This window comes from Anser cygnoides, chromosome 2 (genome assembly GCF_040182565.1).
Source record: "Anser cygnoides isolate HZ-2024a breed goose chromosome 2, Taihu_goose_T2T_genome, whole genome shotgun sequence".
Taxonomy (NCBI): Eukaryota; Metazoa; Chordata; class Aves; order Anseriformes; family Anatidae; genus Anser; species Anser cygnoides.
In genome coordinates, this window is record NC_089874.1 from 23,800,847 (window position 1) to 23,820,661 (window position 19,815).

A 19,815-nucleotide genomic window follows, 5' to 3' on the forward strand; every position below is an offset into this window, starting at 1 on the left:
ACTCATGCTGATCTGCCCTGCACGAAGGCTTCCCTCCTGATCCCTGCACTCCATGCCAGGCAGTGCAACCGAAGAGGAGCAGGGTGTCCCAGACAGGCAGCATCTCCTGGCTTTGGCATACCTACAGTTTGTCACAGGCAGGGTGATGAAACCATGCCGACACCAGACAGTTATGTCTGCATAGCATGGAAAGTCTGGTGCTTAAAAGTACGCATTTCTTTAGATGAATAAAATGATACAGCAAATGATAAATTACTGCAATCCCTGGCAATAGCTTACACACACTCAAGTAATATTAACTTGTCAATGCAAATATAAAATGAATTGCTTTTAATGACTTCTTCATTAATTTTTTTCCATGTCAGAATTTTGCATATAAAACTCTAAGGTAAAACATTTAAGTGTAATAATAATAATAAGATAATGAAGGACTTGTAACAGAAATAAGATCAGCAAAGGCTGCTTCCAGCTTTGAATATCAGGACCTTTATTTAAGTGTATTATTTGTAGGTTAGTAGCTAATAACTCCTATGTTTTAAGTTTTCTCTGTGTACCTAATATATATTGAAAGTAAAGTACCTGACTCTCCAGAGAACCTACCTGAGTCAGTAAGGAGACACAGAGGGAGAAACCACTTGTTTTCCCTTTCTTTCATCTGTATTTGCCTGAGACTGGACATCTTCCAGTACTATAGCAGCATGAGAGTTGTGCTAGATCACATCAGTGGCTGTGGCCTGTGTCTGGAAGGTGATGGTTGCATTCAGTAGGATGCAGCTCAGGGAGGATGCCTGGGGAAGGGACATGGTGGCATGGAAAAGGCTCCTGCTGCAGTGGCACTCCTCCAGGGAAATCTCAGCCAGCCATAGCCAGCAGCTGTCTGGCCCTGCTGAATATTTGATGTGAGGTAGAAAGCAGAACGCAAAAGAAAATATGTCTTGGTATCAGGCTAAAACTAGTTTCTTTCTTCTGAGCAACAACATCCAAAAGAACAAAGGCACAGAAGCAGTGCCAACCAGGAGCGTTGTGGAAGTTAATTCATCCTCCTGGTGATTTTGATGAATTTATCCTCCTGGTACTCTTCACTATTCAGATTTTCTACCGAGGAGCCAGGCAGTGTCCTAATGTGCCTTAATTCTCCATACTTTGCTTACTATGGTACCTAAAACAAGTGCTAAGAATAATTATTCAAGAAATACAACTATTTAACTAAATCCAACTTAAAACCCAAATATTTTCAGCCTGTACTTTAATACTAAGATGGTGCCCAGTGAGTTAGCAGTTCTGGTCAATCTAGTGTTTTTAATGTGGATGACAAAAACAGCATGAGCTCATGATCTGTAGCAAAGTGTCTCCCTTTGCTTCTGCCTTTGCAGGACTATGCTGAGAAGGAGAAAGCTGCAGCCAAGGCTCTGGAGGATGTGAAGGCTAACTTCTACTGTGAACTGTGTGACAAGCAGTACCACAAACACCAAGAATTTGACAACCACATCAATTCTTATGACCATGCTCACAAGCAGGTAAACCTGACAAATATCCATCGATATTACAGTCATCCATCTTTCATCCTTCCTGATTGCGGGGTTTTCTAAATTCACTCAAGTAGAAGACAAGTTAATATTTGATGCTTTCAAATTTCACACAATATTTTTCATTAAAATCAAATGTAAAATATTAGTTGTTTTAATCTTCATCACAATTTAAGCCCCTTTGTCTGAAAGATCACTGTAGTTTTAGATAGGTGCTCAGTACTAATATTCACAATGAAATAAATACATTAAAATGTGAAGTTACTTATAAATTAGAGGGGGACAAAGAAGCACTTCCTCAGATATCCAGGTCCCTCTTTTGGATTCAGAAGGCATAAGATCATGCTGTTTCAAGCTGGTCATGCTGTTTCAAGGGCTGAAAAGCAGTTTGTTTTTTTTTTTAAAAAAAAAAAAAGAAAAAAGCATATGTTTCTGAAGTTGAAATCTATGTCCCGTAATGACTCTCAGGGTGGAATACATTTTGCCTTACATGCAGAACATGATATAAAATGACAGCTATTGTTGAAGAACAACATATTGGATTATTGGGAGAAGGTAATAGATGCTAATTATTTGTCATCATTTTTGCATCTACTTAATTGGGTCTATATATGATAGGTATATCCTACCGATGTATGCCTGTTACTATTCTATGTTTGCTTTCTGCATCCTAGTTTTCCCTCTGATTTTAGCAAATTGCATATTCCTGTTGGCATTATGGAAGAAAAATGCAATTAATTGTTGAAAGAATTTCAGAACTCAACAAAAATCATTGATGAAGTTCAGGAATGAACATTTCTGAACCTCTGATATAACTAATCATATGGGTTATTCTAATATGTAAATTAGAACTGTAGCAAGATTCCATAAACGCACATTTTTCTACTGTTTTTCTACTCTCTCTTACATGTGTTACACAGGTCAAGTTCTCATGCATTTGTGTACATTCAAGCTGCTAGTGTATTAGTGTCTCCTGGGTGATCACTCTTCTGGGTACATGGGGGTCGGGGCAAATATATGAATCATTTAGAAGCTGCAGGTATTTCTTCTACAGAACTAGAAATAGTAAATGTTAAGAACAACAAACAGCACTAAAGGCAAAACTTCTCACTCTCACTGCAAGCAATCTTATTGTCTTTTCTAGTATTACAGAGAATGTAAATCATCCTGGCATTTTCTGTATACACCTATCACAGCACTGCATGAATGAACTGGTTAACATCTGCTCACTCATCATGATGAACCATCCTGCTGAATTCAACCAGCCCAGGGTCAGCTGTTCATGGGCATTAATAGGACTCTTCTGGCCCATCACTCTCAAACCAGAGCTAGATTAATCTAACGTATTTATGTATTAACCTAAAAGCAATTCTTCACATTCCAACTCCATTAGTTAATCTGCAAAAATGGTTCTAATAATACAGAACAAATGCATTTCCAGATCCTAAACATGTGACACTAATCCCTAAAAATCCCCATTTGCTTCAGAAATATTTTTTTTCACCATTCAGCTGATTTTCTACTTGTCAGAGATGCAACTGATCTCAGATAGATCAATTTGTGCTATTCCCTGTTCTCCACAGCCCCTGCAGAGAACAGCTTACCCGAAATAAAACATCCTGCTTGATGCACCATCTATGTTTGTGTTGTTGGGCAAGAGAGGTTTGGGCAGCTTCCCACTATAAAAGAGAATGTTTAAGCAATAAAGCTCTCTTTAATTTGTAGGCAAATTCAGTGCTTTAAAACCAGCCATACTGATGGTACTGTGAACTAAGAGTCTGCATGGAAATGCACCACACATACAGAATATCAAGTGGCAGTACAAGCTCACCCCACCCTGCCCTTTCAAATGTAGTTCAGAAGCTCAGTTAGTGCAGGATTAGCTAGCTGTCCTCCTGATGTGACAGGGTAATTCAGTCTCATCTCCCTTTTTACTTCCTGACTGCTCAGCCACGTCTGGGAACAGCATTACTTTGCCTCTAGGAATATCATGAACGCTGCCTTTTCTCTGACTTTTGTGGTTGGTCACAAAAAGTAACTTTATTCTTCTTACTTTTATCAATTTAGTCTTCAGACAGAAGTTAATTTACAGTTTCCTGTGCTTTTAGTTAGCTTAGCTTCAAAATGTTTGCTCCAGGAGGTGTAGTAGCCACAAGAAAAATTTCTTTCTCTTAAGGTGTACTTTCTGTTTCCCAGAAGATATTTGAGGATACCATTAGTCATATGCATGGATGTGCTCTGAACACTGTTCTTCTACTGGAGATTAAATGAAAGTCAGGGACTCTTTAGATTTCACTAACAATATAGTGTAGTCTCCCCTTGTGATTCCCCTTCTACTTAGAAATCTGTATTAAAGTGGCAATGCTCTTTAGAGAAGATATAAAGACAGAAAAAAAAAGATATTGCACTGAGTACTTTGGCATAAGCCTTTTGTTTCTCTTCCAGAGGAAACAGATTTTATTCAAAGACTTATGACTCTAATCTCCCAATATTATGGTATTATAGAATTAATTTTTGTGATCTATTTCGTTATTTCAACCAATTCTAAAGCAGAAAGTACTGAATTTTGGACCTAACAGTTGGCAAACAGCCATTGCCTTCCCTGTCCTTAGAAGACTGCAAAATGTTATGATAAGAATTTAGCCTTGTTTGTGCAACTAGTCTTTCTGTTGTGTTGACTTATTCTCAAGCAATATACTCAGGGACACTTTCTTTCTCTCCACACTGCATACATGCATATGTATACAAATACTACACATGTATATGCACATATATGCATACATATGCATACAAAGAAAACTTTGATGGAAAATTTTCTCAACCACGGATCCTTCAAGATCATCTGTGCCTGTACCTTCATTGCCTTCTAACATTAAAATGACCCTAGAGGGGTCTAATGTGATTTATATATCGTTTAGTACTTTTGACTGAGTATTAAGCAGCTCTTATTTGATTGTCTTGACAGCATTAGTCTTAGATAATCTTGCCAGCATCTTTTCTACTGCACTACTCTGTAATCATTTCTCATTGATATTATCTGTTATTGGAAAATAATTTCTCTCACTGCAAGGCTGGATATAGTGAGCTCAGAATCAGTCTGAATGGAAGCCTTCACTCCCACATGGCTTAACCTGAGCTCTCCATCGTTAAGCCTGATACTGCACCAAGGCTGAGGCAGGAATGAGGGTGTAACCCTAGAGAGAACCACTCCTTCCCTGCTCCTGATCTTCCACTGCTGTACAGCCCTGTGCATGCATGTCTCCCTACCCCAGCACATACCAGCTAGCCCACTTGAAATCAACAGTGTTTTTCCTTTGTGTTTTTCCTTTGCTATGAAACCTATGACTTTATAAAGTCCTCAGCAGCAGTCACAGGCAGTAGCACATTTGGTAAATCTGCAGTATCTCCCATCCAAGCACCAAGGTGCCTGCATCAATGCTTGCTATCACTTGCTTGTGGTGTTCTCCTTAAGAGAAGTTGACTGCATCAGAACTGATTATCTCAGCTCTATTGAAATTATCTGAACACTGCAAAGGGTCCTGGTATGAATTCATTCAAAAGTTGTTTGTATGTATTTAATATAAGCTGCTGCCTGAAAATATAACACATGTGAATACAAGTTACACTTTGATGAAAAGTAATATGTAAGTACAGATTTTTTTAATAGGATTGTTAAGTCACTTGCATCTGCAAAAGGAAATAAAACTTGAGCAGAGATGTCTACTTGGTTAACACTATTAAATGGAATCTTTGGAATCTTTTAATACCTCCAGGTCATGCATAGCATTCATCCATTCACTTAAAGTAGAAGTAGTGGGAGCTTTCCATTTTTGTATAAATAATCCGTAGCAATCAGCTAGGCTTTCATATGTCAGCAAAGGAGAAAATTACAAATCCGTTTCAAGTACTGAAATACAATAATTGTGATAATAATAATAATAGAAATAAGCAGTGAAGAAAAACAAGACTGTATTGCCATCTTGGGGTTTCTGACAACAAAACAGCTCTTTTAGTTTGTTGTCAAAATTTAGAGATACTGCCTAATCACATTCGTTCAGATGAAAAAAAAAAATGAATTTTAGTGTTCTTGAAACACATAGTACTGTAAAGTAGGTGAACAGAATTTTCATTTTACACTAGTTCACATGTATGTATCTGTATATCGGTATTTAAATCCATGCATTCTAACACTTGGGTGTATTTTTTGCATGAAAGTCTGATTTAGTGTGTACAGCTGTAGGCACTTGCCATTAAGCCTTTATGGTACTTGTGGATTTAAACTCTAATTCAGATGGAGATTTATCTACTGTTAAACATCAAAGATAGTAAATATGCTTACATTTTCACTAGCTTTGCCTCTAACACCTAGAAAATACACAGATAAGTAAGCATAGAGAAAGATCTAGGAGTGAGTGTAGTACTGAGATTTTGTTCATTCATGTTTAAGGTCTTTATTTTCTAGCATCTGTATGTTTACTGGAGGAAAAGCTTATATTTTGGCCCTCAGGTACACATCTCTTAGTACCCAAACAATTTTCATTTTGAGGAAAGGAGACTGGTTTGACAGTATCCAAAAGAGTTCACCTCAGGATTTGGGAGCAAAGGCAAACACAGCATCAAGAAACCTTCTTCTGGACAAAATACCAGTAGCTGTAAGAACATATTAATCAAAACAGAAAGGGCTACCTTGGCATGAAGGTGCATGACTATGTGAATTTGTGTAGTCTCTGCTTTTTTCCCCTCCAGATATCGGTGGACCCACTGTTCCTTTTGTACTGCTTTTTTAAGGCCAGTTTGTGCACCTGAAATCCTCACTCTCTGTGTATTCCTCAGAAAATAATCTAGCCAGCAAAAGGCTTCAGCGTTTCTTCCTCACAGTTAGAGAGAAGTGTTATCTGCAACCACTGACATTTTCTTCCTCTAACCTTGCAAAAATCAACTTAGATTCATGCTTGTTAAGAAATACATGTACATTTTAAAAAAAGAATTTTCACATTTGTCACATCCCCAGTAAGAAAGCTGGAATCATAATTGCATTAAAAGTTAAAGATCAGGAACAGATCAATAGAACTACTGATGTGATGTTAGACTCCCTCAAACAGCTGGTTTACAAGTGGACTTGAACCAAGAAAGGAATTTTTGTATGTGTGGTAGTTTTTGTCTTAATGTTGTTACTTTTTTTTTTTAACCTGAACATTTGCCACAAGTTTCTCTATTCAGATTATATGCTTCTGACATATAAAACAACATACTGAAAGTATAATTCAGTATGGCCAACAGTTGCTCAGATTTTTCCATGATTTATTCTTTAATTTCAGTGAAATGACAGTTTAGCAATACAAGTCTATTTCCAGTTTATGTTTTACCTATTACCATTAGAGAATTAGAATGGTTATCTGTGGATGTATACCCTATGCAAGACACTTCTCCATCACAATATTTATTTTCTTAAGAATTTTTTGCTTTTTAATGCAGAAGAATTCATGTTATTTTATTCATTATTCTACTACATATACAGATTTGATTTTCCCTGCTTTTTCCTTTTAAGTATAGCTTTCTGTGGAAACAGGATACGCTTTAAATTTCTGGCATAAGGCTTGTTTTCTATCATGTGAAAAGCAAAGCTTTCATTTCTGTAGTCTGCCATATCATTTACTGAAATGATCTTTTTGCCTGCTTTTGCTCATTCTGAAACCAGTGATTTTCTTATTGTTACTTATAACTATGCTATTTATTGCATTGTCTAATTTCAGTCATAGTTTCACACTTTCTTAGCTTTTCATCATACATTGATTTTGCAGTGTGTGTTCTTGTTCATCCTCCCCAAAATGACTTCACTCTTTCTGTAACTTCCTTACGAGCAAGTTTTTGATAATTTCTTGCTGAATAGTTTTCATTTTCTCTCACTGCTTTTTTCTTAATTGACTTAACAAGTTCTCATTCTTTCAGAATTTATTTTTGGGAATTAACTCCTTTTAGGAGTTTTTATTTTTTTAATTTTTTTTTTAGTTTTATTTATTTTTTTTAGTTTTTTATTTTTTTTTATTTTTTTTTTAGTCTTTAGTTTAGGAGTTTTTAGTTTTTTTAGGAGTATATTAGTTTTGATTACAAAACAAACTATCGTATGGTTTCTATTGGATCCTTAAATACAGAACTCACCATGATGCTTATAATTAAGATTTCCAAACACTTTGTATTTTAAGACCCAGGTTTCTTTGCTTTCAGTGCTTGGGTTGAAATTTTCTTTCTGGATCCCAAGCTTTAGTAAATTGCTATGTAAATATATAGGCTATTTGTAAAGTAAAGCATAGAAAAGTGACAAGGCACCAGAATCAAAATTGTATGGATGACCTTTTTTGATACTTTTATGCAACTGTTCTTTAACACAATCTTTAATCTCAGGCTTGCATGTTGCTTTCATTAAGGAAAATTCCCTGACTTAGTACTGAAGATGGACTGTACTGAAAGAATTAACCCATCTTGTGAAAGGGACAAAGCTGTTGGCTACAAATGAACTGATGATGTGAAATGAGGGGGGCAACAGAAGTGGCTTTATGAAGTAATTATGAAAATAGGTGCAGTGGATGAAGAGAGAAAGAAATTTCATGGAAGTATCACTCTGAAATTAGAAGAAAAAATGAAGGTGTGTGCAAAAAAAAAAAAGAGAGAGAGAGATAAAAATAAGTTTACAATAGCAAAGACATGTAAAAATAATCCAATAATCCATCAATAAGGGGAAATAGCAGGGTAAAGGACAGGAGAAGACATTCCACTGAGAGCAGAGGAACTGGGTGAATCAACAAGGAATGATATATGAAAATCAGAGGTTGTTTTGAAAGGTAATTCTTTTTAGAAGAAGAAAAAAAAAAAACCACCACAGATATACTGGCACAAAATATTTCTTTGTATATTGAAAATAGTACCAAGGTAGTACATGTCATCAAAAATCACCGGGGTCTGAAAATAAACAAATAAAATATGAGCAAATGATGTTGCTCACATACAATTCAAACTTCTACCACTGATAGATCATATGAGACCAAAATAGTCTGTTTTCTTGGCCTGGATGCTTCTTTCTGTTACTCAGAAATAGAGAAATCCTGTCTTTCTAAAACTGTGTTTTTATCATGCTTGCTGTGTTTCAGAGTACCTGCAATCCAGCATCTTTGAAATGCTGAAATAGTGATGCAATGAAACAGACAATCAAGTTGTGTCACATCACAGAAACTGATGTAAATAAAAGTAGCATAAAGCAACAGAGGATGACATCACAGTTTAAGCAAAGGGCAGCATATGAGCAAAAGCAGGATGTAAAGATGTAAACAATATGAGAATTCAATTGCATCACTGTACTAAAAGCATTTATTTTGCCAGCTTGAAGCGACCTTAAATTGAATGTTTAGTTTATAATATCATGCAATATTTTCTTGAATGTTATGAGAGGAGGCTTGTATTTTTGGCTATACTACATAGAGATGCCTCAGTTGCACTCTATAGCAAGTACATGTACCAGAGTAGCTCTGTAGCAGCAGAAGCGGTTATATCAAATACCACTGAGCACACTCTGAAAATGGGGGTGACTTGAGGCAACAGATTCCAAAGAAATATCATCAGAAACAATTCTTTATTTTAAACTTACAAATCTGTGGGTCTTATTAAGAACTACTGAACCTGCTGCCCTTCCAGTGCTTGGCTCTTTTCTTATTACTCGGTGATAAGGTAACTAAATTGGCAGTATTCATCTTTTTAAAATTGTGTGTTGCTTAGAATAATGAGATTCCTTTAATCATTAGCCCTCAAAAATACTTTTGCAAATAATGCAAAGCTGCTTTTAAATTTAATGTCTAGATAAGCTAAATTGTTAAATGTTAGATGCTATGGAATTACATTTGGTGTACTTTAGAATGAATGCTAATTAGCATGTAAATTAGCAATTTAACCCTCTTTACATTGGGGAAAAAAAAAGTGGGAAACTTAATTTCATCGTTGTTAATGAGGGTCCAATGACTGTAAGATATTTCTTTAGTATTTCATTATATGAGGAATTACAGAAGTGTATTATCAGATTCTGGCATTTAAGACATAGCAATAACCAGAATATCAGGTAGAAGAAGTGCTCTACATTAATGCCTGCTATTGTCATTTCTGTTCTTTTCAGAGTATACTTTTTCATTGCTAGAGTTTTATAAATGATTTTTCAGTCAGGGGGAATGAGTGATGCAGTGTAATGGATGGCTTATTCAAATAAGCAAGGAATCTGAAGAATTAGATTTGTTAAAACAAACAAACGAACAAAAACATGATGTCAAAACCCAAATTAAATAGTGACAAATATGAAATTGTTCCCAAAAAATATCAGTTTGGATAGTTTAAAAGTTTAATTTTGTTCTATAATTCCCTGACCCAGAACATGAAGAAACATGTAAATTCAATAGATTTTGAAACAAAAAGTCTTTCTCAAACACACCATTCCAATAGAAAATGTTTTAAAGCCAATCATATATAGTTTCATACTATGTAAAAAGTGATTAAAATCAATGTATTCCTCTTTGGTTCTCTGTTCTGATGTGCTAATGCATGCAGTACATAGGATAGTACTTAAGAACATAGAATAAATATGGAGAACCTAAACATTTATATTAAAATGATTGTTACTGTTTTTAGATAATCTCTAGGTGAGTTCAGTTGGAGTTATGCCCGTATTATTTAATAGGCAAGATAAATGATATTGGGCATTGTTGTTCTTTTTTTAATGTCTGTATTCAGATGTCTTTTGCACTTTTTAAAGACAAGTAGCAAGGACAAAAGCAATGGGATATACAGCATGTCTCCTAACTACTTACTTCTATGTAAAAATCTTATTGTTCATATAACAGTGTCTATTCACTATGAATAAGAACTGGGCAAGGCTGATCACAGATATACAGTATATTTCTTGTACCATCTTCAAAAGACTGATGAACATTAGGTAATGTTCCTTGTAAGCCAAATACTTTGCAGATTGTGTGTATATATGTGTGTGAGCGAGAGAGAGAGAAATCAGTGGATCTGAAACAAACCAGAGTCATTCTGAGGTCAGGCTCTACAAGTCTTGCTTCAAGGTGATAGAAAGAAAGAACTACCGGATGTTATGCGTGTTTTTGATTACTGTACATTTACAAGTACTTTAGTTCATGTTTGTGGAGTGACTTGTAGAATACAGTACAATTCAACAAGATTACATATCTTACCTACGGTAATTTTCTGATATGACCAGCATTTTGGAGACACCGGGCAATTAACTTCACTAGCAAAATGTTGTACTATCAGATGTTCACAGAAAAATTATGCTTCTGTTAGCTTCTGCATAACTTTTAAACAGTGTACTCTTATTCATATCTGTCTGGAAAAATAATATTTCTTCTAATCTCATTGGCACCCACAAAGGTATACATGGCCCTACAAACATCTGTTTAGAATCTGCTTCTATTATAGCTCTGTTCATTTTTGACCATCTGCAGTAATTAATGTGCAAGAATGTAGCTGTGTAATTGATTCCTGTGGAGCTTTAAAGTCATGCTAATCAATGATGTTTGTGTTTGAGAAAATGTACAAGGTACCTTGTATGTCTTCAAGGGGCACTTATAACAGAAACAAATATTTAAAAGCAAACCAGAAACATTTCTGTACATCACCAAGATAGCGATAAAGATGGTGGGATTAGTCATTTATTACCTTTTCTTAGTTAAAAGCATTAATTAACATATTTTAACATGTCTCCAAGGGAAAAATAAAGGAGGTAACCCAGACTAATTATCATTTCTCTGCTTTAGCAATTTCATAATAATTAGGCTCCACCAGGAGCCATTAAAAAGACGAGGGCTCTTTAAACACCTTCTCATATTAAATTGCAAGGGGATATCTAGAGAAATGTAAATGATATTCATATGAATACCAAACAAATATATTAACACAGGTGATGGGACCATAAAAAACAAATGTTTCCTTAACACAAAGTTAACTACTAAACACTTTTTCCAACAGGAAATACTATTTTTAAAGCAGAATGCTTTGGCAGGAATGTGAGAAGTTCAGGAACATTTCTCTTTGGAAAGTTTTACATGATTTTCTTTTAAAACAATTTGAAATTGTTCATAAAGATTGAAATACACTGTTTCAACAGTGCAATCTTGAAAATATGTAAAAATAGGCTTTTTAATATATGCACAGATTGTTTAATATTCTTGAGGTAAAAACAAATTATGAAAATTATAACTTTATAAAGCATTTTGTTCCATTACTATTTAGATGAATTGACATCGAGTCACTTAGAAACAGTTTAAATTTTCATTTTTTTTAATAAGTTCTCAAAATTTTACTTCCTCCAGTAAGACTAAAATGTAAATAAATCACAAATGTTAAAGTTTCTTGCTAAGCATAAATTCTGCTTCTTTAAACAAATGTGTAAGTAGAGAGGAATTGACATAACCCCCCGGGAACACTGTAGGAGACTTTCTGTTTGTAGTCAATGTTTCTCTGCTCGTTTTCAAACCTTAGCATGTTGAAAGATTCTTAGCTTTGCTTCCTTCAAAACAGACATTTCTAAATACTTATCTTTAAAATTGAAAATGCAGTCATGTTCCGTTGCTCAGTATTTACACTTTTACTATAGGGTATGTGGAGTGGTAACTTACTACTCATATCGTAAACCTGCCTTAGATCTCCAAAATTAGATAAGGATCTGATTGTGTGCAAGAATAGAAAGTCACAATTAATAGAGGAATTATTGGGTAAATTAGTAAATAAACTTTAGGGGCAAAATAAAACAATTTATTAAATTTATTACCATTATTAAATTAATATTTATTAATATTTATTATTTCCTTTTTCAAGGAACCCGGAATATTCAGACTAATCTCATCTTGTTCTTCACTTCAATGCAAAATCCAGTCTTCTCATCAGCTTCCAATGACATTTTTTTTCTGAGTTCTGCCTTTCATATTGTTTGAGCCTGGGTTACACTTGGCATTCAATTCATTCACGTAATTATGGCTCTTGGTAACTCAGGTCAGATTCTGATTTCCTTTCCATTTTGAAATTTAACACAGCATAATGTTCAGATGCATAGTTAAAAAAGAAAATAAAGATTCTTGCCTGCAAATTGAAAGCAATCATAAATTGGACCTGCATACATGCAAAACAACAAGTGATATCTCACTAAATCTAAACTTGGAGTACATGAGAAGAGTATAGTAATTGCTATAGTGATTTTCTGTTATTTCTAGCAAATTGAATTGAAATCATTTGTCATATAATTCCTTACTTATTTCTGGAGTTCATCAAGCAGCACAAGGTCTTTCTAAAAACTAAACCAATAGTACCTGGAAAACAATGGAATAATTTTTTCAGAAATTAAAATTATAACATGTGATCCAGTTGCCCTGCTTTTCTCCATTTTGACTCACCTAGGCCAAAGAATATAAATTTACTCTCACCGTGTTTTATATGAGATGGTGCATATTTTAAGAGGATTGTTGTTCAATTTGAGCATACAAACTTACAATCATACTTTAGTAAAAGAAATAACTAAAATTCAGGGCTGTAGAAAAGTATAGAGAACTAGAATAAGAAACAGTGGTATAAATAAAAGATCAACTTCAAATTTTACAACAATAAAACTTTGCTGAGAGCAAATAATAAAATAAACTTTACTCAAAATTTGAGAAGTGGCATAACATTTTAGAAGCAGGGGGTGATAATTCAGCTTTATAGTGTTAAAAACTTTCCATGTCTACATCAAAAACTAGCTTGTTTATAGCATTATTTGATAGAAGGGTGAATACAAACAGAGTCTAGATCATGGGTAAGAGGAAAAGGGGGACATTAAATGCTACTTTCCATTAGCTCCACGACGTGCAATGTGTTCTTTTTCATCCTCTTTCCAGGGAGCATTTTCTTGAGCAGCATTAAACTAATTTTAACTTATGGAATCACAATTGAAAGGTGTCAAGTTGCAGTTCAGTGATCTGTTACACAGCAGTGAGCTGAACCACATATCTTGACCTATGTGCACGCTTTTAGCTCCCTGTCTTAGTGAAAGCTTTAAGCACTGCAGGTTGCAACAGCAATATGTTCAAGAAAACCAAATGGAAATAACAAATTTCAAATGAATAATATTTTAAGCAAGTGGCAATAAAAAGGGTGCTGGATAGGCCAAAATGTCTTTGCCTTTATAAACTGGAAAATTAAGGCATCATTCACTCTGCACAGTTTGGTTATCTTTTACGTTGACACAATGAATTTGCTTAGGAAGCACCTTATTACTTTTGTGATTTCAGCAGGAAATGCTGATGAACTGGGAAGTGAGATGGATAGGTCAAGTGGAGGGAAAAAAAGGGCACTAAAATCAAAAGACACAACACGTAATAACTATGTGAGACAAATTTGGAAAATAAATAAAAATAGATATTCAAAATAACCATTTTTAATCAGTACAATTTACTGAGATATGTTCTGAGAAGATTTTCTCAGATAATCAAAGGCTACACCAGGCTGTGGCAGGAGTGAATTACCCTGGAAAAATAATGGGACATCTGTTCATCTCTTCCTGTAAATAAACCAAGGACTGGAACATAAACTGCTATTCCAATCCCATGCACGAAGAAATTAAAATTAACAGATTATCCATCTGAATTTGTTGCTTCTGTGGACCTCCCTTCTGTCAAGAATAGTACAAAAATGCTTCAAATTACTGTATCTGGATTCATCTACATTATGGGGCTCTATAAAGCTGATCTTTAAATTACATATTATTGGCATAAAAACAAAAATAAAAACAAAAAGAAACTGCAACATGCACTTACTTAAGGAAGCTAGTGTCATGAAGGTGGAAGAGCCAGCAAAATGGACTAGGAGGAAGGATTCAAATGGAAAGATGTGAGAGAAACTTAAGAAATTTAAAAGAGCGTTTGTCAGATAGCTTACAAACCCAAATCCCACAACTGAAAAAAGACCAAATCGGTAATAAACAGCTAATCTTGTTTAGAAGGAAAGTCAATTCTCTGTGGCTTAAATTTATAATAAAGGAGAAAAAGGAAAAATGGATAGTAAAGATCATAAATCAGAAGTGAAGAAATTGGAAAAAAAGTGATAGAGGAAGTAAAAAGGGCAAAAGGAAAATTTGTAGTCATCAGAGGTAAGGGCAAGAAGGTTTCTGAAAGTATATTGAGGACATAAAGAATCTTCTGATCCAAATAGAAATGAGTTACTTGTCAGCAGTGATGTAAAAAAAGAGTATTTAATACAGATTTCTGTTCTATACTTGGGGCAAAGCCAGATGATTTAGTCACATTTCTGATATTTATGATGATTGTGAAGTACCACTCTAGCATTAGCTAAGAAAAATATGAAACAGCATAATCTGAAACTAAATATTTTTATGCCAGCAGATTCAGGTAACCTACACTTAATAGTGGGAAAGAGATGGCCACACACTCTCATAACCATTAACGAGAATTTTTAATAAGTCTCAGAGCACTAGAGGAAGTTGCATGAAGATAGAAACCATGCTAGTGTTTAAAGAGAATAAACAAGAAAATCTGTCATCCTGACATCAGTGCCAGGGAAAATGCTGGCATGACTGATACAGGATTCCATAAAGTATTAAAGAACTATAATGTAATTAATGTAATTTAATTTGGTTTATGTAAAATAGATCTTGTCAAAGTAACTTGATTTTATCAGTTTATCTGTTAAAAAGGATGTTCCCTGCTTTGTGTTATTGGGAAGTTTCAGACAGATGACTATAAAAGTCATTTGTGGCCTTTCTTATTGTCAAATAAGAATCTTATGTCACGGAGATGTCATTTATTATACCTCCTTTACTCTGATCATCCATTTTGTTACAGTATTGTTCCCGGTTACCTTTAGCTCTCCTACTCCAGAAGACATCTGTCTGCTTTAAGCAAATAGAAGAGAAAGAATGTTTTGCTTTTGACTGAATAAGGAAAACAACCTAAAAGTCTTTTTATTGATAGCTATTATTTCTTATTAGAAAAAGAGATTTTCTATTTCCTTGAGACATTTGATGAGACTTTTGTTTATAGTTGGTTTTAGTATTCGTCATGCACATACTGTTTTTCACCCTTCGCCCTGACCAAATCCAATTTCATCTGAAGTGCAGTGAAAGGTACCTATCACAAAACATACATTTATCTCAGGTGCTTATTAAAATAACTCTTTTTAGTGATGAGCTTGTTCTCTAGCACAGCAGTACAAAGTCACAGTGTAGTGGTCTGCTGATTCAGCTTTCCTTTATGTAACCTACGGACATAGCACAATGTTTTGTAATGGGTATTTTTCATGCTTTATTGTAGTTCCTTCATCACTACCACAGTCCTTAAGAATCAACTGATTATACAGGAAAATCAAATTCAGGTTTTGTTGTGCTTTAATCCCAGCAGGCAACTCAGCACCACATGGCCGCTCACTCACTCTCCTCGGGTGGGATGGGGGAGAGAATAGGGAAGGTAAAAGTGTGAGGACCCACAGGCTGAGATACTGGCAGTTTATGAGGTAAAGCAGAAGCCATGCACACAGGCAAAACAAAACAAGGAACTCGCTCACTGTTTCCATCAGCAAGCAGGTGTCAGCCGCTCCCAGGAAAGCAGGACCTGTCAAGCACAGCGGTTCTTTGGGAAGACAAGTGCCATCACTCCCAACGTCCCCCCACTTCCTCCTCCTCTCCCCCAGTTGTTATTGCCGAGCATGACGCCCCGTGGGGTGGGTGGGACACCCCTTTGGGCAGCCTGGGCCAGCTGTCCCGGCTGTGTCCCCTCCCAGTTCCCGGTGCACCCCCAGCCCCTCACTGGCTGGGCAGCGCTTGGAGTAGGAGAGGCCTTGGCTCTGGGTGAGCACTGCCAGCAGCAACTACACATCCATGTGTTACCAGCATCGTTCTCATCCTAAATCCCAAACACAGCACTGTACAAGCTTCTACAAAGAAAATTAACTCTATCACAGTCAAAACCGTGGCAGGTTTAATTCAGATATCTGGCATCTTTCGTCTTGTTCCAATGGGCTTATAAAGAGTAAGATGTGCTAATTAAACACACGTTTGTGAGTGCTGATTTAGCCTCTTCCCTACTCTTCTCATAAGTAATTCCATCTCTCTTTGCTTTCCTTTCTTTATTTGTAAAATAGTATCATGGTAAAAGTGCCTGTTTCATAAGACATCTGAGATTTGTCTCTGTAAAGTGTTATATAAAATGTATGCAAAATCATGTCTATTATCATTATTGTTACTCTGAAAGTCTGAGGACTACATTGAAGGAATTCTGAGGCCATGCTTTAGACCTGCCTTTTGAATTCTTGGATAATTCAGGCTCTTTTCCTTAAAATGTAAGTGATATTATATTTCATCTGCTACAGATAGAACAAAGAAACACTAAGTGGTGAGATAGGCTTCAAAAATGTGGGAAAAAAAGCTTAAAAATTTCTAAAGTAAGATTACAATAAGTATTGAAAATTTTGATTTTACAAAATTGTCATAGCAGTTTATTCTCTTTGAGATCTTTACATGGAAAGGAAAAAAAAAAATTAAATGAGCTTTTGTTTTTCTCTGGCTGAGAATCAGCACGAGAGACCCCATGAGCCAGGTTGTATATAAACATGCAGTGAAGATACAGTCCTTGTCTCAAGATTCTTATCTTTCAAATGTGTTGCTTTTACTAGGTAAATTACTCTGTATTCCAAAGTGACACTGGATGTGTCTAATCAAATAGTACAGTACACAGACAGCTTGCTGGACCATATGACAGTAAATTCATTGGAACTGATATAAATGTGGGTGGTCAAGCAGAGCATATGCTGAATCCACAAATAGCTCAGTCCTTCAAACGAGTGAATTGCTGCCACAAAGTGCCTGTTCTATCCTTTACCCTGCAGAAATGCCCTCCCTGCAATCCATCTGTTTTAACGTTACCTGGGGGTTTCTCATGAGCTGTGCAAATGTACCCTGAATTTCATTAGTCCAAACTCATACTTTGGGCAATGGTTGAAATCAGTTTAAGTAGCAAGAATATTCACTGATCTGGCTGAACTGTAAGAAGCTCCCACAGAAAAGAAACAGATAAGCAGTGGTAGATCCTGTTTCTTTCTGGTATCAAGACCCATTGCACTAGATCAGATCCTCTTTCTACAAAGATTTAGCAGCAGTTTCTGTGAAGGAACATGAAAACAAACACCTGGCTGTAATTTTTTCTTTCAATTGGATCTGTGATCAGCAACTCATTCATCGATGGGCATGTCTAAGGATTGATTTTTGCCCTCCTGCTGTCATCTCATGCCCTAACCCAATCATGCAAGGATATTTTCTTTCTATCTTCCATTCATTCCTGATAACAATATTGAATCCATTATAATTGGCTATAATAAAATATACTCCAAAAAATAGTAACTATCACACACTTCAAAGGGATCTTTAACTATTTATGTGTAAAACATGACAATTTGTCAGGTAATTTTTGAGTTTCATATCTCCTGGTTAATTTCTGTATGTAATAGCCTTTCATTTTTATTTTTAGGATTTTATTTATTATAGTAAAATCAAATTTCTTCTCTGTTGTTTCCCCTATTTCACTTAGAGAGTTAATACTATAAGCTTCAGACATGAAGTCTAATTTTATTTTTTAGTAACTTTATCATTCTCATTTGACGGTTTGCAGTGTAAAATCATTTTATAAATAATTTACTTAGTTCCAATCTTAGGCAAGAGAATAGTTACTGAAAATCACATTCCACTTTTTTTTTCCTCATTTAACCCTTCTATGGTGAGTTTGATTAGAATTCAATTAAGGGGCTTTTCAGCAAAGTGGAAATCAATCTTTAAGTCAATCATGCACTCAAACACTTTAGTTTATGAACTTGAATTCAGAGAAGGCTCTTTACATATGGCAGGACTCATATACATGAAGCTGACTGAAGTAAGCAGAGATGCATATGTTTCTATCTGGGGCTACAGTGCCTTACAGTGATGAATGTTTTATCAGATACATTGAATGTGAATGATATTTGGAAATAAAATATCTGAATGTAAGTGGAAAAAGTTGTCTAACTCAAGCTGACCTGATATTTTCTGATTTAATGCGTGAAATTTTAACATTTTTTTTCCAAACCTGCCTTCTATTTAAATCCGCGTAGTTACACCACTGAGAACAAAAACATGACTTGCTTCTCAACATACTTGCAGCAACACTTATTTGACCCAGTATCTGAAGTAGAGATACACTGAGACTCCCAAGTAGATCTCTATAATGAGGTGAACATGACCCCTGGCAGAATTCTCAAAAGAAGTAACTCTCTCCCAGTACTACATTCCCTCTGGTCCTTAAATTGAGAGAAAGTGAACAAGAGAAAAAGTGGTTCTTGAAGTCAGCAACCACCTAGAGAAGGAGGGGTGAGAAACCTGGCAGGGAAATGACCAAGACAAGAAATCAGGAGTGAGAGAAGAACAAATATCTTCTCTATGCTTCTCAATGTATTTGTGTTCTTAACCAGTACTGCAAGCACACTTTCTCCATTTTTTTTTCTGTGTATCCCCTGTCAGATGAATCACTTTGAAATGCAGATTATAGAAACCTTATGTTGTCAATGGTTTCCTAAAAAAAATCAAAAATGAATAAGCCCAGAAGTCTTTCTCAACTTTCTTTCTCTTATATACGCCAAAAGTAACACTAATACAAACTACTCTTTTATGGAACATGTAAACACGAGTACTACCTGTGTGACCAAGTGACAATGCACCAATCGCACACTCTTCCTCTATCAAAAGTGGTCCATGTCTGAGATAGTCACCATTAATACCCTCTTTACCCAATGAAAAGAAAGATACTTTTACATCTCACTTTACCCCACTGATTTCAGATGAGGTGATTAGGTCCATAAAAATGCTAATTTCTCTTCAGTGGTTGTAAAGAAAATCTAAGAAACTGCCACAGGCATCTAAATTTGTTCAGATTAATGACAATCCAGAGAAATGCTCCTCTTCACATGGAGGAATAGAAACCAGGATCAATCTCTGGAAAAAAAGTAATCTTACTACTGAAAATGCAGTCAGTGGTAAGTATGCTACAGTAAGTAAGTAAGTATTGGCCACAACAAAGCAACAATTAAAAAAAAAAAATCTGGTAGAAGTTACTAAAGTACAGTGCACGTATGGTATTTGGCCACTGATGTTTTCTGGCTAACAAAGGAAGGTAACAAAGATGCAATTCCATTGACTCATTTGGATCCCCTGATGAATCATACCAGA

At 35.4% G+C, this 19,815-nt stretch overlaps 1 protein-coding gene across 2 annotated transcripts in view; it reads left to right on the top strand.

Moving 5' to 3' along the window:
• The window catches only part of ZNF804B (zinc finger protein 804B), a 239,024-nt gene that overhangs the window by 205,692 nt on the left and 13,517 nt on the right, over positions 1-19,815 (top strand). For both annotated transcript variants that reach the window (XM_066991683.1, XM_066991684.1), the window contains exon 2: positions 1,374-1,517. In XM_066991683.1, the coding sequence (XP_066847784.1) occupies positions 1,374-1,517 (144 nt within the window). The remainder of the gene's footprint in view (positions 1-1,373; positions 1,518-19,815) is intronic.